Source organism: Loxodonta africana, chromosome 3, assembly GCF_030014295.1.
Source record: "Loxodonta africana isolate mLoxAfr1 chromosome 3, mLoxAfr1.hap2, whole genome shotgun sequence".
In the NCBI taxonomy this organism is placed as follows: domain Eukaryota; kingdom Metazoa; phylum Chordata; class Mammalia; order Proboscidea; family Elephantidae; genus Loxodonta; species Loxodonta africana.
The window spans coordinates 144,254,430-144,271,950 of record NC_087344.1 but is presented as its reverse complement, the minus strand read 5'-3'; the positions used below and the strand labels follow the sequence as shown (position 1 = coordinate 144,271,950).

Sequence of the window (17,521 nt, the reverse complement as noted above, 5' to 3'; positions counted from 1 at the left end):
GTGTGAGATGGAATCTCATCGTAGTTTTAATTTGCATTTCTCTAATGGCTAATGATCGAGAGCATTTTCTCATGTATCTGTTGGCTGCCTGAATATCTTCTTTAGTGAAATGTGTGTTCATATCCTTTGCCCACTTCTTGATTGGGTTGTTTGTCTTTTTGTGGTTGAGTTTTGACAGAATCATGTAGATTTTAGAGATCAGGCACTGGTCTGAGATGTCATAGCTGAAAATTCTTTGCCAGTCTGTAGGTGATCTTTTTACTCTTTTGGTGAAGTCTTTAGATGAGCATAGGTGTTTGATTTTTAGGAGCTCCCAGTTATCTGGTTTCTCTTCATCATTTTTGGTAATGTTTTGTATTCTGTTTATGCCTTGTATTAGGGCTCCTAGGGTTGTCCCTACTTTTTCTTCCATGATCTTTATCGTTTTAGTCTTTATGTTTAGGTCTCCATTTCATTTTTGACGACTTCCAATTTTCCTAGATTTGTATTTCCTACATTCCACATTCCCATTATTATTGGATGTTTGCAGCTGTTTCTTCTCATTTTGAGTCGAGCCACATCAGCAAAGGAAGGTCTCAAAAGCTTGACTCCATCCATGTTCTTAAGATTGACTCTATTTTGAGGAGGCAGGTTTTCCCCAGTCATATTTTAAATGCCTTCCAGCCTGAGGGGCTCATCTTCTGGCACTGTATGAGACAGTGTTCTGCTGCTATTCATAAGGTTTTCACTGGGGCAGTTTTTTCAGAAGTAGAACACCAGGACCTTCTTCCTATTCTGTCTTAGTCTGGAAGCTCCGTTGAAACCTGTCTACCATGGGTGACCCTGCTGGTATTTGAAATACTGGTAGCATAGCTTCCAGTGTCACAGCAACACACAAGCCGCCACGGTACGACAGACAGACAGATGGGTGAATCTATAATGCTTTGTAATTTCCAACATTTGTTCTGATATTAGGTTAGATAGAAAGGTAATGCTAGAACCTGATACTGTGTGTTTTATCATCTATCAGTATATCCTCAGCCCTTGTAGAAATGGGCCATGCTATCAATTAGATTAGCATATTTCTCTGTCATTTAAAAAACTGCGTTTGAAGATGTCATCCAAAATCTTTGTATAAGATCTAAATAAATTACTTCTTTTGTATAGTTCTTATAAAGCATCTTTCTGTATGGCAGGCATTGCAAATACATTTATATTAAACTCCTTTCAAAGATCAGTTTAGTAACATCTTTGTTGAAGATTGGTGGGACTTGAGAGGACCATATCTGGCTTAAGTGCACTTAGATTCAGATGTATTTGAAAACTTTGTGTCTGCCAAACAAAACACATTTGTAAGCTGAATCCAGCTCTCAGGCTAAGAGGTATCAGCCCTTGGTCTTCAGAGACAAATGTCAATGCAGTCAGAGTCAACATAACTAATTGATAGTAACTGCTCAACTTAGTGACTGTCTCAGTTATCTAGTATGGCTATAACAGAAATACCACAGTGGATGGCTTTAACAAAGAGAAATTTATTCTCTCACAGTTTAGGAGGCTAGAAGTCTAAATTCAGGGTGCCAGCTCTAGGGGAAGTCTTTCTCCCTGTTCTGGGGAAAGGTCCTTGTCATTAATCTTCTGGTCTAGGAACTTCTCAGTGCAGGAACCCGAGGTCCAAAGGACGCACTCTGTTTCTGTCTCTGCTTTCTTGGTAGTATGAGGTCCCCCATCTCTCTGCCTGCATCTTTCTTTTAGATCTCGAAAGAGATTGACTCAACATACAAACTACTGTTGTAGATTGAGTCCTGCCTCATTAACATAACTGCTTCTAATCCTACCTCGTTAATATCATGGAGGTAGGATTTACAACACATAGGAAAATCACATCAGATGACAAAATGGTGGACAGTCACACAATACTGGGAGTCATGACCTTGCCAAGTTTACAAACATTTTTGGGGGACACAATTCAATCCATAACAGTGACCATCGGTAATAATTAATCCATCTCAAATGTTTGCCAATAACTACTCATTACACTTACTATATAGTCTCTATTCTGTTTTTGGAGCCCTGGTGGCACAGTGGTTAAGAACTCAGCTGGTAACCAAAAGGTTGGCAGTTTTAATCCACCAGCTGCTCCTTAGAAACCTTGTGAGGCAGTTCTACTGTGTACTATAGAGTCACTATGAGTCAGAATCTATTCGGTGGCAACAGGTATTCTGTTTTTATCTGTAATTATCAAATTTTTTACTATTAGTTTTGTAAGCCACCCAAAATTTTAAGCAGATAGTATAAAAATAAATTGTAAAAAATTGGTTCTAGTATTGTTTAATAATTAATAATATTTTATGTATATGATATAAAAATATGTAATTGTTTTCCTCCTCTTTGGTAGTTAACAGATTTATTTTTAAGGCGTGTATATATACAGTCTGTGTGAACATGAGAGAGTATATTATTAAAGTGAGGGAGAGTTAAAAAAGGAAATCAGTAATTTTCATCAGCATTTTAAAAAAAATACTGTCAGCCAAGTTACTTAATAATTGAGAAGCTCTTTTTTTGGGTGAGAATGCAATGTTTTTTAACTTTTTGTTGTGGAAAATTTTAAACATATTCAAAGGTGAAAAATAGTATAAATCCTCCTGTGTTTATTATCACCTTGAATAATTATAAGCTTGTGGCCAATTTGATTTCATCTGTAAACAAACCCAAAGCCATGTTTATCATCTAAAAGGCAATGCTTTTGAGAATGAAAAGCGATTCTGTTAATAATTACACCAGGACACCAGGCCCAAAACCCACTGGGAAGTAGGGGCACCATAGTTTTAACCTCATCCACATCACTTCTACTCTTCCCCCATTTCCACATATTATTTTGAAGCAAACCCAAGATATAATAATTTTATCTGTAAATATTTCAGTAAGCATCTCTAAAAGATAAGGGCATTTTTTTTTTTTAATGTAACCACAATACTGTTATCAAACCTAAAAACTGGCAGTAATTCCTTAATATCATCAAATATCTAATAGTTGTTTAGTTTTCCCCAATTGTCTCAAAAATCTTTATAGTTGGTTTGTTCAAATCAGGATCCAAATAGGGTCTATTGCATTTGGTTAACTGTTCGTAAGTAAATTTAATAGCTTCCTTCTCCCCTTGTTCTCTCTTATATTTTATTTGTTGAGAAATGAAATGTTTATAACTACAAACAGAATTACTTTTTTTTTAAGAGAAGTAAGCGGAAGTGAACAGTCTCGGGATGTTGTTGAGACCAACTCCCTCCTATCTTCTTTCTTTTTTTCCTTTTCTAATTTTGGGCCTATATAGATGCTTTCACATCAAGAGAACCATGCAAAATGGAAGATGTCTGCTGACTCTCAGAAAAGTTCTGTTCAGCAATTAAATGAACAATTAGAGAAGGCAAAACTGGAATTAGAAGATGCCCAGGACACTGTAAGCAATTTGCATCAACAAGTTCAAGACAGGAATGAAGTGATTGAAGCTGCAAATGAAGCATTACTTATTAAAGTAAGTGAGTATATACAAGGACATGAAGCAAATATATGAAAAAGTAAATTTATGACTTATTTTTCCTGTCCTTGTTTGTAGAAGAAAATGCTTTGCTGCTAACAGAGAGGTTGGCAGTTTGAACGCCAGTCTACTTCTGTAAAAATTATAGCCTTGGAAACCCTATAGGACAGTTCTGTTCTATCTTATAGGGTCGCTTTGGGTCAAAATTTGACTGGATGGCAATGGGTTTGGTTTGGATGTGACCAGCTCTTGACCTCTTTGAATAAAAACACTTTATTTAGCAGGTGTTGATTTGGGAATTATTAAAATGATGTACATCATATTACCACAGGAGAAATAATCTATAAATGTTCAAATTCAAACTCATCACTCATAATGTTTACTTTAGACAGTTTCATACTCGATGTACCTAAAAAGGTAGAAGCATTTTTCAAAATCAGTAAAGTTCCTTTAAAAATCATAAAGTAGAAATTGCAAGATTATGTTCAGATTTTTTTTTTTTTTACTGAATTTGAGTATGTTGTCGTTAGGTGCCATTGAGTCGGTTCCAACTCGTAGCAACCCTATGTACAACAGGATGAAACACTGCCTGGTCCTGCACCATCCTCACAATCGTTGCTATTATTTGAGTATAGACATCATTTTTTATGTAGCCCATTGCTACTTGGAGCCCTGGTGGCATAGTGGTTAAGAGCTTGGCTGCTAACCAAAAGGTTGGCAGTTCGGATCCATCAGCTGATCCTTGAAAACCCTGTGGGGCAGTTCTACTCTGTCCAATAGGGTCACTATGAGTTGGAATCGACTCGACAGCAGTGGGTTTGGTTTTTTTTTTTTTTTTTGTATTGCTACTTACTCACTTCTATTGATCATGGCAGTTTTCTCTAGAATTTGGAATCAATACCAATATTGAGATTAAAAATGCAACATTGGTTCCAAACTACTAATAATATATGATAAAGTTGTCAGCCAAGACCTTAGAAAAGAACAAATAAACTCACTGGTACTTGTGAAGTAATAACTGATTTTATAGCAAAATGGGAGTTAATCGAATAATATCTCAGAAATATTGCTAGTTACTAAACTGAACACTTAAATTCCTTTTCTAATAAAGTTGATATTTGCAGTATTAGAGGAAAGCTAAATAGATATAATCTAAAATTATGCTTAGGTTAACCATTCTAGTTATGCTTTTACTGAAACATTAATATACCCTGTGTTCTGGAGATATACAACATTTATACAAAACTACGACGCTTTACTGTGAAGAATTTACCCTAAAAATTTAAAAGATTTAACGTTGTATCCTTTGTCCCAGTAGGTGTCCCTCTTGGAGTACATTTATCAGTTATTCACAAGTTTTTAAGTTCAAATGCTTAGAAAATTGCCACAATATTGGCTGAATAGCAGAAATTCTTAAATGAGCCAAAGACGCAGAGATAATGTAATGTGCTTAGCTAATATACCAGCCTTGTTGACTAACAGTAGCTCTCAGGTCAACCCCAAGTGGTTCTAAAGTCTAGACTGAAGAGGAGGCAAGGCAAATAAGAGAAAAAAAGAAGAAAGGAAAAAACCACTAGAAGAGCAGACAGCAGACTTAACTGTAACAATCAGAAGTAGCTGTATGGGTGGGTTTGTAAATAATGGAAAGCAATTCCATTGACAGCAGCTGTAAATGACAGAGAACAGAAACAGAAGTGAGGGAGGGAGAAGAGAAGAAGAAGGAGTTTGAGGCAACTAGTCTTTCTAGCTCACTTCCTCTATTACTCCAGCTGGTTAGTACCCTAGTGTTTAAGGACAGTTGGGGCAAGGGCAAAACTGAGACCATTTCCTGAGAGCCCTGAGGCATCACTATATTATGGTACAATATGATAATGATCACTGCAGTGACTTTCCTTGAGTCTTAAGAAAAAGTCGGAATATTTACTGTATTCAGTACACTATATTTCATTGTAAATGCTATGTGTTAAACTGTCAGTTAAGTGGAATTCTACTTATCTGAGATACCACATTTCTCGATCTTGGCACAAGGGTAAAAAAAACCCCAGCAGCACACAACCACCACACTGTGTGAACTCTAGAGCTACTTTGATTGCGGTTACCAGAATGTCAGTGCAAGATTTACTACAAAAAAACAGGCATTCTATCTAGCCACTTATAAATAAAGTATATCTAGATACCAAAAACCAAAAAAAAAAAAAACCCGTTGCCATTGAGTTGATTCGAACTCATAGCAACCGTATAAGACAGAGTAGAACTCCCCCGTACTGTTTCCAAGGAGCATCTGGTAGATTCGAACTGCTGACCTTTTGGTTAGCAGCCATAGCACATAACCACTACACCACTAGGGTTTCCTATATCTAGATAAAGTAGTATAAAAACATCAAAGAAATGAAATATACATGTTACACTTTCATTTTGTAATACATACTATAGTTATGACAGTTTTCATTATAAGCAGAGTATTTTTACAAGGCAAACTTAGAAGTAAAAAAAACTATCAGATTAACAGTAGTGACTGATTTAGAAATATATACCTTATGAATACCTGTAAAAAAAGAATAAATTTGAACAGAAGACTGTAACACTTACATTATTAGCTTTTAAAATTAAAATGTTATCTTTTCATTTTTTTGAAGTTTTATGGCTTTTCAGTATATGCAGCATCAAAGCTGGGAAAACTGAAGTTTGGAAAAATAATAGAAATGAAAAGCCTAATAAGGATCAATTTATTAAATATTATTAATAATCAATTTCTTAAACCTTTTTCTTTGAAAAATTTCTAGTTTAATAAAGCTTTATTCTGATGACATGTAAAGTAGAGGTAGCTAATATACATTTATTTCATATTAAAAATTCAGAAGAGAGTCATTTTGTGCATAAGTGCATATTAGATTAACTAAAGATAAGAGTGTACATCTATACTTTTACAGAGGACTTTTTAGATGTAAGATTTCAATCTTAAATAGAAATTGATGTTATTAACACTAAAAAAAAAATTTTTTTATCCTTTAAGAAAAATATGTTTTTTATGAATTTCTTAGCACAGTCTGGACATATTTGAAATGAACACATGCAATTGTCCAAAAATGAAACTATGTTAAATAGTAAAGTATTTAAGCAGACCTTGGAAAACTCTCAAGAATGTTGTAAAAGAAATCCCTGTACTTGGAGGAAGGTTGATTTAGAAAACAAAAGTCTATAATTTTTTAAGTAGTTCAGTCATTTAATAAAAATGTATTGAGCACTTACTATGTCCTGATTTTTCTACAGGAATCGGAATTAACCAGATTACAAGCTAAAATTTCTCGGTGTGAAAGGGCAGAAGACATCAAGTTCCTATCAGTCCCAACAGGAATTATGCCAGACATTCAAGATCCAAAGTGTGCTAAACATTCTCACACACCTTTTTTCAAGTGTGAAAAACTACGTCGCTCTATTAGTGCCAGTGACCTAAGTTTCAAGACTCATGTTGATGAAGATCTTTCTGAAGAATTACTACAAGACCTAAAGAAAATGCAGTTAGAACAGTCTTCAACATTAGAAGAAAGCCAGAAGGATCTGACTTACAACCAGTTAGACTCATTTGATCCTCTTACATATAACCTAGAAGATGATAGTTCTGAGAGTAATGACTTTAGCACTCTTAGTGGAATGCTACGATACATAAACAAAGAAGTGAGATTATTAAAAAAGTCGTCTGCGCAAACAGGGACTGGTTTAACTCAGGTATGTATTTCATGCATTAGAAGGTATAATAATTTGTCTCCAATGAATAATATTTTGTTACCTAGAGGAAAATTCATATAATTTAAATGACGCATACCATGTCCCGGAAATCTTGTTTGTATTTCTTTGTTTTTGATCAATAATGGACATAAAATTTAAGTGTTGGAAAGGAATAGAAAAAAACACTTTTTAGTGATAAAAACCCATTGCTGTCAAGTCGATTCTAACTTACAGCAATCCTGTAAGACAGAGTAGAACTGTCCCATGAGGTTCCAAGGCTGTGTATCTTCACAGAAGCAAACTGCCACATCTTTCTCGACTGCTCACCTTTTGGTTAGCAACTGCGCATTTAACCACTGTGCCACCAGGGCTTCTTTTTAGTGATAAGTTACTGTTATGTGTGAAAGCCAAAATAATGTCTAAACTTTAAAAGCAAAGACCAAAAATTCATAGAAGAGTGACTTAATGCTAAATCAGTGCAAGACTATTTCAGATACTAATTTATTATTTTGCATTATTACAGGGAGAAAATTTGTAATTAAAAGAAGATGTTCATGTGATGAACAGTGGAATTTGTGGTAATGTGCTGTGTTTACTTTTATGTAGCTCATACTTCATAAAAAAAAAATTCATAGAGGCCTATATTTTATTGTTTTTGAATAAATTTTATATTTCAATATTTTTAAAGAAAGCCCTTTATTCTAAAGCTTAATTACATTTTTAGTGAAAATTAATTCATTCCTTTTAGTCATTTTTTTAATTTAAATTTGCCGTTTCCTTTATTTCTTATATAAAAATCATTGTTGAAATGTGTATTTTAGTTATTTATATTTTTAGTACGATTACCCTATTGCTTATTTTTCTAGTGATACTCAATTTTAAAATTAGTAATATGGATGTAGAAGTCATTCTACCACAGGTTAATAATTGTACTAATAATGGCTGACTTGTTGAATACTTACCATTTGTCAGGCACTATTCTAGGCACTTTATTAGCTCATTTAATCCTCATAGCAACGCTATGAAGTAGATACCTTTTTATTCTTGTTTACAGATAAAATCACTTAACACAATAATATAAGACATATGTTTTAAAGAAAGTGATTTTTTATAAGTATCCAGAGATGGACTTTGGGTTAGTGACTCTATGTATGTATGGTTAGCTCTGTGGTAGAATAATACAGCAAAATTAAGATGACATATTTAAGGCTTCAACTTTTAAAATCTCTGCGGAGATTGGATTTGATATCTTTAGGCCCAGTATTTTATTTATAAGTGAATATAAGTATATCCTTATAAAATAATATGGAGTTAATCTTCTCTGATAGTTGAACATTAAGGACATTAATTTGCTGGCAGTGCCACTTTGAACAACACTAATTCACGATTTGTGATTATTTGTCAGGAGTAGAATAAAGTTTATCTTTGACTGCTACTTACTAGTGACTTGACCCCAAGAGTTAAGGTACTGATTCAGTCTTCTCAGTCAGTAGTACCTTTATTCCCCTTGCGCCTTGTTTTTCTGTCATGCGCCTTGTCAGTTCTTGTTCATGGATTATTAGCATTACTGAGTAGATTCACAATTATGGCTAGCACTTTTATGAATTTATAGTTCCCAATCTGAGTTGGGGAGCCCTGGTGGTGCAGTGCCTAAGAGCTTGGCTGCTGACCAAAAGGTCAGCAGTATGAATCCCCAGCTGCTCCTTGGAAACCCCATGGGGCAGTTCTGCTCTGTCCTATAGGGTCGCTGTGAGTCAGAATCAACTGGATGGCAACGTTGTTTTCTTTTTTTTTAATCTGAGTTAGATTTTTAGCAGTTCTTGACAAACTTTAACCTCTTCTCTTCAGCCTCCTCTCTCTTCCTCGTTGCAGGTATATTAATCGTTTATTATTTTTTTTAACCACCCCCTTTACTTCCATGTCCCACACTCTCAAGAGACGTACTTTAGGAGATCAGGTACAATCTTGCTCGACTTCCTTTATCCTTCTAGACTTACCTGTGGCAGTATGTATTTATACTTTTCTCCTCTCCTGTCTCAGGAAGGCTTCTGTCTCTCAGTGGGTAATCCTTCCTCTTGTGTACTAAATTCCAGTCTTTCCATTGTACCCTAGAATTTTATTCTATTATCCCACTGCTTTCCTATATCTTTAACTTTATGCCTTTGACTACTCCCATTCATATAAACACGTTCAAATACCTTCTGTAGCCTACCCCCCCCAAAAAACCCCATATACCACACACCCCTCAAGAAAATGCTGTCTCCCTATATTGCATACTTTTTTTTGTTTGATACTTTCATATCCTACTGAATTCATGTAATTTCAGTAGGAGTAGCCATGTTACAGTGCAATTCCTTAATCTCTGTAATTCCTGGCTATAGTTGATTGATCCAGAGTTAGACATTTAATTCAAACAGAGTCACAATCCTTTCTCAGGAATTTTGGAACTGGAAAAAAATCTCTACTATTTCTCTGAGTGCCTGGACTGTAAAATGCAAGGCTCCAGAGCTGTTGACACCATATTTCCTGCCACGTGGACCAAAGAAGCAGTGCAACACTCTGCAGAAAGGAGAGGAACAAATGAAACAAAACCACAGAGAGAAACAAGATAAAGAATCCTGATGATCCCTGGGTCCACATGTTATTGAGACCCAGACACATTATTGACCTTGGATTCTGAGACACCACAATATTCTTATAGTAAGCCTTTTAAAAAAACTAGTTCAAATTGGATTTCTGCCACTTGCAAACAAAAAAGCCCTAACCAATATATGGTCTTTTCCTTAATCACCAAATTTCTTAGAAAAACTAGTTTATACTCACTATTTTATCCTTCACTTCCTGCTCATTCATTAATCTAATACAGCCTGACTTCCACCCTTCTCCAAACCAAACCCATTGCCATTGAGTCGATTCTGACTCATAGAGACCCTATGGGACACAGTAGAACTGCCCCATAACGTTTCCAAAGCTATAAATCTTTACAGAATCAGACTACCACATCTTTCTCCCGCAGAGTGGCTGGTGAGTTTGAACTGCTAACCTTTTGGTTAATACCCAGGCCTTTAAACACTGTACCACCAGGGCTCCTTTCCACCCTCCCTACTCTTTAAATTCCTAATTGGCACACCCAGTGTCCTGTTTTCATTCTTACATATGTTTAATTTTTCTACAGCATTTAACACTGTTTACCAGCCCCTTCTTGATATACCTTTATTTTATTCTGGAACACTACTATTCTTTCCTATTTCTCCTTTTTAAAAAATTGCTAACCTTTATGTAATGCTTGCTATATCCCAGGCACCATTGTAAACACTTTACAAGTATTAATTCATTTAGTTTTCACAACAGCGCTATGAGGAAATACATTGCGATGAGGTCCTGCACACGGAGCACTGTAGTACCATGTGTTGTAGATATAAAATAATTTATTAAGGAAAAGCTTATAAGAAGAGCAGTAGTAGAGTGCACACAGTCCCACTTATGTCACATCTCAGGTCAGGTATAGATAGTCTGCATGTATCATGGCTAAAGTTCCAGTAGAGAGAAACTCTGCCTCCCTTGTACAAAATATATTTGTAAAATTGGGGTGAGGCAGGGAATATTTGCACAACTAACACCAATGGAAGATCCCTTGGGGAAGTGGCCTCGTTAGAAGAGGGGGGCACCTTCCTAGCCCTGTTCTTCTGTTGAATTTACTTACACTTGATGATTTAGCTGTCTGCTTTGTTACTAAGGAAACCCTGGTGGTGTAGTGGTTAAGAGCTATGGCTGCTAACCAAAAGGTCGGCAGTTCAAATCCACCAGGCGCTCCTTCGAAATTCTGTGGGGCAGTTCTACTTCATCCTATAGGGTCGCTATGAGTCAGAATTGACTCGATGGCAATGCGTTTGGTTTTGGTTTTTTGTTACTAAAAGGTTGAGAAGGCAGGGAGCTGGGGGTAGAATGTGCCTCCAGGGCCATCCAGATTTGTCTTTCATCAGGCAGGTGCTATTATTTATCACCATATGTTTACAGAACAGGAAACAGGCACAAAAGAGTTAAGTAATTTTCTCGGGGTCATGTGGCTTAAGTCTAACAGTTGGGATCAGAACCAAGTATCAGACTCCAGAGTCCAGGCTTTTAACTGCAGCGTTAAACTGTGTCTTTATATTGCCTTTTACTTCTCTGAGCATCGCTTCTCGTTCTTGTCTGTCTGCTCCTAAAATATGCAGATTCCCCAAGTTTCTGACTTTTAAATGCTCTTTCTTTTTTAATTGTGTTTTAGATGAGGGTTTACAGAGTAAATTAGTCTCTCATTAAACAATATTGTTTTGTGACATTGGTTGCCAACCCCATGACATGTCAACACTTTCCCCTTCTCTCCATTGGGTTATCCATTACCACCTTTCCTGTCGCCTCCTGCCTTCTTGTCTTTGCCCCTAGGTTGGTGTGCCTATTTAGTCTCGTTTTGTTTTACAGGCCTGTCTCTTGATTAAAGAGTGAACTTCAGGAGTGACTTCAGTACAGAGTTAAAATGGTATCTGGGGTCATACTCTCAGGGTTTCTGCAGTCTCTGTGAGACCAGTAAGTCTGTCCAAAACGCTCTATTGTGATCCCTGTCAGTAACTGCTCTTCCTCTTAAGATATATATTCTTTCTAGATATTCTTACCTAATCCTATTGGTTCAATAAGAATTTTATGGTAATAACTCTCAGGTCTGTATCTCCATACTTTCCTTACAACAGTCCTGTATTTGCAGTTGCCTAACAGACAATTCCCTGAATATCCTGTAGGTTAAAAAAAAAAAAAACTTTAAATGTATCCAAAACTGAATTAATTTTATTTCCTAAAATTCACTTTTTCTGCTTTCCTATTTCCATTTTTGTTTGCTTGGTTTGCTCATTTTGCAACACTGTTCACCCAGTCCTTGCCATCAAAGCTCATAATCTGGTGGACTGTCAGCGCACTCTTTTTCTGCAAAATATAGAGATTAGACTAGCCTGTTTCAGCCATCCATACCTGTGGCCATACCAGGATCTCATTATCATCTATTTCATCTCTGAAATCTTAAATTTCAGCATCCCCACTCTGACAACAACTGCTTATCCTTTCATTTCTCTTGCTCCCTGATCACTTTTGTTGTTTTTCTAAAATATTAAGAACTTCATTTTCTTCCAGTATAGTCTTAATATAGTGATAATTTACCAGAGTGGTTCAGAATATGGACTTTGAGTAGGTAGATTTATGCTTCCAGTCATGGTGGGACCATTGATATCCGTCTTACCCTCATGTCCTAACAGTTATAAAACTGACAAAATATGCAAGGCAGCTATTTCCAGGCATTGACCGACAGGCAACACAAGACTATAATCCTTGAGAGAAATGAAACATGCAAGATCGGCTGCCCCATTTGCCCAGATTCTTAGACAGGGGCAAACTCATCAGAGAATTTGTATTCAGAATTCATAAATTAACTCAGTATAAGTCAGTAATAAAATGACAAGTATCCAATTTAAAAATGGGTAAAAGAACAGACACTTCACAGAAGAGTATATATAAATAATGATGTGCATGTATAAAGATGCTGAACATCATCAAACCGAATGAGCTACCCACTAAAAAAAAAAATTTTTTTTTATTCTAGCTACTCACTAGAATAGCTAATATTAAAAAACGTGACAACACCAAATGATGTGGAGCAACTGGAATTACTTTTGAAAATTATTTGGCAGTTCCTCTTAATATTGTGCATACAGCTACTCTGGAACTCAGCAATACCACTTCCAGGTATTTCCCTGGGAGAAATGAAAATGTATGTCCTTCAAAAGACTTGGACAAGAATGTTCGTAGTACCTTATTTGTTTATAGCCCAAAACTGGAAACAGCTCAAATGTCCATCAGTAGGAGAATGGATAAGTAACTGGAAATAGATATAAAATTAAGTTCTATAAAAAGAAATATTGTTATACACAATATCATGCATAAATCTTAAAAACCAATCTGTGATAATAGAAATCAGAACAGTGGTTACCTCTGGGGGAGGCAGGAAGAACTGAGTGACGAGGGGCAGAAGGAAACTTTCTGGGGCAATAGAAATGTTCTGTATCTTGATCAAGTTGTTGGCTATACAAGTGTATACAGTGGTCAAAACTCATCGAATTATATGCTTACAATATCTGCATTTTACTATTCATAAATTCTGTCTCGATTAAAAAATTAGAAATTTAAAAGTAAATGAACTTTGATGTCACACAGATCTGGGTTTGATCTACTTTTATAAGCTTCTATCACCTTAAAGTTTTTAATAACTGAACTTCAGTCTCCTTAAATGTAAAATAGAATATCTACAGCAGAAGTTTATGGTGAGGATTAAATAAGATAATGCATGTGAAATAATAGTACACAATACCTGAATAGAGTAAGTACTCATTAACGATAGCTGTTATCATTGAGGCAGTATAATAATGTAGTTAAAAGTGTGGGTACTGGGTCAGCAAGATGGCAGAATAGGCAGCTTCAAGCTCCCATCCCCCCCACAGAAAGATCGAAAAACAAGCAGAAACTGTCAGAACCAACTTTGTCAGACTATGGAAACAATCAAGGCTTGCGGCAAGAAAATGAACTCTGAATTAAGAAAAAGGCAACTTAAAAATGGTAGGAAAGCTCTGTGACTTTTTTACTTATGTCCCACTTTCTCCCCAGCTCAATGGCAGTCTTGAGAATAGCAGTCCACAGTACCAGTGTGAGACCCTGGTTCTGGAGGGACAGAGCAGACCTTATTCACAAATTATTTTGTGTTTTATAACCTGCCTGGGGTTAACTGAAGGACTGATAGAAGACATGCATAACCTGTTTTGCATATCTCAGAACTCACTTACAGCAGGAAAGCAGTGGACATTGCATGAAACACCATAAGGCAAACAATCAACTTTTAGCCACTGGGAGCAAAAGAGTAGTGTTGAAACATACAATACACCACCTAATGCCTGGGAGGAAAAGCCAGACAGAGAGTTTCTTTGGGACATTAGAGCATTCAAAAGTACCCATGTATATGAGTATGTATACGTCATACCCAGGGTGAGATACATGCCCACAGAAAACCTGAGGAAACCCTAAGTTTTCACCTTGGGCTGATCCTTAGGCTCAGTGTAAGCTTGGCTAACTGTTGAAGGAGCGCCTTCACACAGAGCCAATCTGCAAAAACCAGGAGAAGTGTTTTTGTTTTGTTTTAGCTCCTGATGTTCAAGGAAATCTCTTTCAAAACACTAGCTGAACACAAGCCAAAAGGAACAGAGAGTTTATTGAGCACACATGACAAAGAATACAGACTGTGCACATACACACAAAAAAATTAGTTTGGAAAAATCACTAAACCAATGGGCAACTACATCCTTCAGCAATGAAAAAAGAGAGCAAACTCTGGGAAGGTGAAGAGTCTGATTTCCAGAATTATCACATTATAATATTCAGATGTCCAAAGCATACAAAGAAACAAGAAAGCATGGGGCGCCCATTTATCGGAATACAATAACGCAACAGAAATCATCCCTGAGAAAGCCTAGACACTGGACTTACTACAAGAGTTCTTTAAAACAACTGGTTTAAATATACTCAAAGAGATAAAGGAAAACATGGACAACAGGCTAAAGGAAAATGATATATGAACAAAATGAGAATATCAATAAAGAGAGAGAAATTACATAAAGAAACCAAATAGAAATTCTGTAGTTGAAATGAGAAATTTACTAGAGGAGTTCAGCAGCACATTTGAGCAGGCAAAATAATCAGTGACTTGAAGATGGAACAATTGAAATTATCCAGCATGTGGGGTAGAAAGAAAAAAGAATGAAGAAAAGTGAACAGAGCCTAAGGAGCCTGTGGGACACCATGAAGCATACCAACATATACATTATGGGAATCCCAGAAGGAAAGGGGCAGAAAGAATATTTGAAGAATTAATAACAAAACTTTCCAAATTTGACAAACAAAAAATAGGAATCTGTATTATCCAAGAAGTTCAGCAAACTCCAAATAGGTTAAATTACTCAAAGAGATCTATATTGAGACACATTTGTAATCAAACTGTCGAAACACAAAGAGAGAGTCTTGAAAGCAGCAAGAAAAAATTGACTTAGCATGTACAAGAAATCTCAATGAGATTAACACCTGATTTCTCATCAGAAACAAGAGAGGCCAAAACGTAGTGGATGGCATATTTAAAGTGCTGAAAGAAGATGGAAAAATGCTAAATAACAATATATAGATGAGTGGTAACTTTGGTAAAGGGTAAGACAATACACAATACTGGGAAAGCCAGCACAACTTGTAGAAGGCAAGGTCATGGAAGCTCCGTAGACAACATCTAAACTCCCTGAGGGAGCAAACTGCTGGGCTGAGGGCTGTGGGACCATGATCCTGGGGAACATCTAACTCAATTGGTATAACAGTTTGTAAAGAAAATGTTCTCTGTTCTCCTTTGGCGAGTAGCATCTGGAGTCTTAAAAGCCTGTGAGTGGCCATCTAAGATACTCCACTGGTCTCACCCCTTTGGGAACAAGGGAGAATGAAGAAAACTAAAGATATAAGGGAAGGTTAGTCCAAAGGATTAATGGACCACAAGTACCACGGCCTCTACCAGACTGAGTCCAGTACAACTAGATAGTACCTGGCTACCACCAGTGGCTGCTCTGACAGGTAGCACAATAGTGGGGCCCACACAGAGCTGGAGAAAAATGTAGAACAAAATTCTAACTCATAAAAAAAAACAGCAGACTTACTGGTCTGACAGAGACTGGAGAAACCCCGAGAGTAGGCCCCCAGACACCATTTTGGCTCAGTAATGAAGTCACTCCAAGGTTCACCCTTCAGCCAAAGATTAGACAGGCCCATAAATCAAAATAAGACTAAAGGGGCACACCAGTCCTGGGGCAAGGACTAGAAGGCAGGAGGGGACAGGAAAGCTGGTGACAGGGAACCCAAGGTCAAGAAGGGAGAGTGTTGACATGTTGTGGGCTTGTTAACCAATGTTTTAAAACAGTATGTGTACTGTTTAATGAGAAGCTAAGTTCTGTAAACCTTCATCTAAAGTACAATAAAATAAAGTGCAGAAAGAAAAAAAAATGTTAACCAAGAATTATGTATCTGGCAAACTGCCCAGATACATAACACATTCCCAGATAAACTGCCCAGATACATAACACATTCCCAGATAAACAAAAGCTGAGGAAGTTTGTTATCACTAGACCTGCACTACAGTAAATGCTTAAGGGAGTCCTTCAGGTTGAAATGAAATGACACTAGACCATAGTCAAGACATAAAGATCTGTGGAAAAGGTAACTACATGTGCAAATATAAAAACCAGTTTCATATTTTTTGTTTGTAACTCCACTTTTTACTCCCCACATGATTTAATAAACATACATAAAAGTAAATATATGTTATTGGACACACAATGTATAAAGATGTAATTTGTTACAATACCAACATAAAGGAGGAGAGTTTGGAGCAGTATAGAAGCAGAGTTTCCACATGCTATTGAAGTTAAAAAAGTTAAGTGGGTATTAATTCAAACTAGATTGTCATAAATTTAGGATAAGTGTAATCCCCATAGTAATCATAAAGAAAATATCTAAAACATAACAGAATTAATCAAGAAGTCAGTCAAAATGGTTCACTGTAAAAAAATAGACACAAAAGAAGGCAGTAATGGAAAAAATGAGGGACAAAAAAAGTAAGACGTGAAGAAAACAGGGACAAAAGTTCTTTATCAGTACTTTAAATGTAATGAATTAAACTCCAATAAAAAGGCGACGGTTGGCTGGATAGATTTAAAAAAAAAAAAAATCCAACCAACTATATACTGTCTACAGGAGGCTCACTTTATATGCAAAGACAGAAATAGATTGAAAGTGAAGGGATTGGAAAAGACTCCAAATACTAATCAGATTTGGTGTTTCTGTACTAATTAATACCAGAAAAATATACTTTAAGTAAAAAACTGTTCTGAGACAAAGGAGGACTTTATATATTGATAAGAGTCAGTTAATCAAGAAGATAAAACAATTACAAGCATGTGTGCACCTAACAACAGCCCCCAAATACATGAAGCAAACATTGACAAAATTGAAGGGAGAAATAGACAGTTCTATAATATTATTTGGAAACTTCAGCATAATAACGGGTAGGATATCTAGACAGAAGATAACTAAGGAAACAGACTTTAAACAGCACTATTTTTTATAAACCAACTAGACCTAGCAGAAGTATATAGAACACTCCACCCAACAACAAAATACACTTTCTTC

General features: G+C 36.2%; 1 protein-coding gene across 15 annotated transcripts in view; it reads left to right on the top strand.

Annotated features, from left to right (window-relative positions):
- Positions 1-17,521, top strand: part of CCDC18 (coiled-coil domain containing 18) — a 146,800-nt gene that overhangs the window by 87,349 nt on the left and 41,930 nt on the right. For 6 of the 15 annotated variants that reach the window (XM_064282255.1, XM_064282256.1, XM_064282249.1 and 3 more), the window contains 3 exons: positions 3,305-3,505; positions 6,779-7,234; positions 7,758-7,941. In XM_064282255.1, coding sequence (XP_064138325.1) covers positions 3,305-3,505; positions 6,779-7,234; positions 7,758-7,772 — 672 coding nt within the window. In that variant the 3' untranslated portion in view covers positions 7,773-7,941. Of the gene's footprint in view, positions 1-3,304; positions 3,506-6,778; positions 7,235-7,757; positions 7,942-12,860; positions 17,520-17,521 lie in introns of those variants that run through there. The other 9 variants (XR_010321459.1, XM_064282247.1, XM_064282248.1 and 6 more) reach the window with 4 other exon arrangements.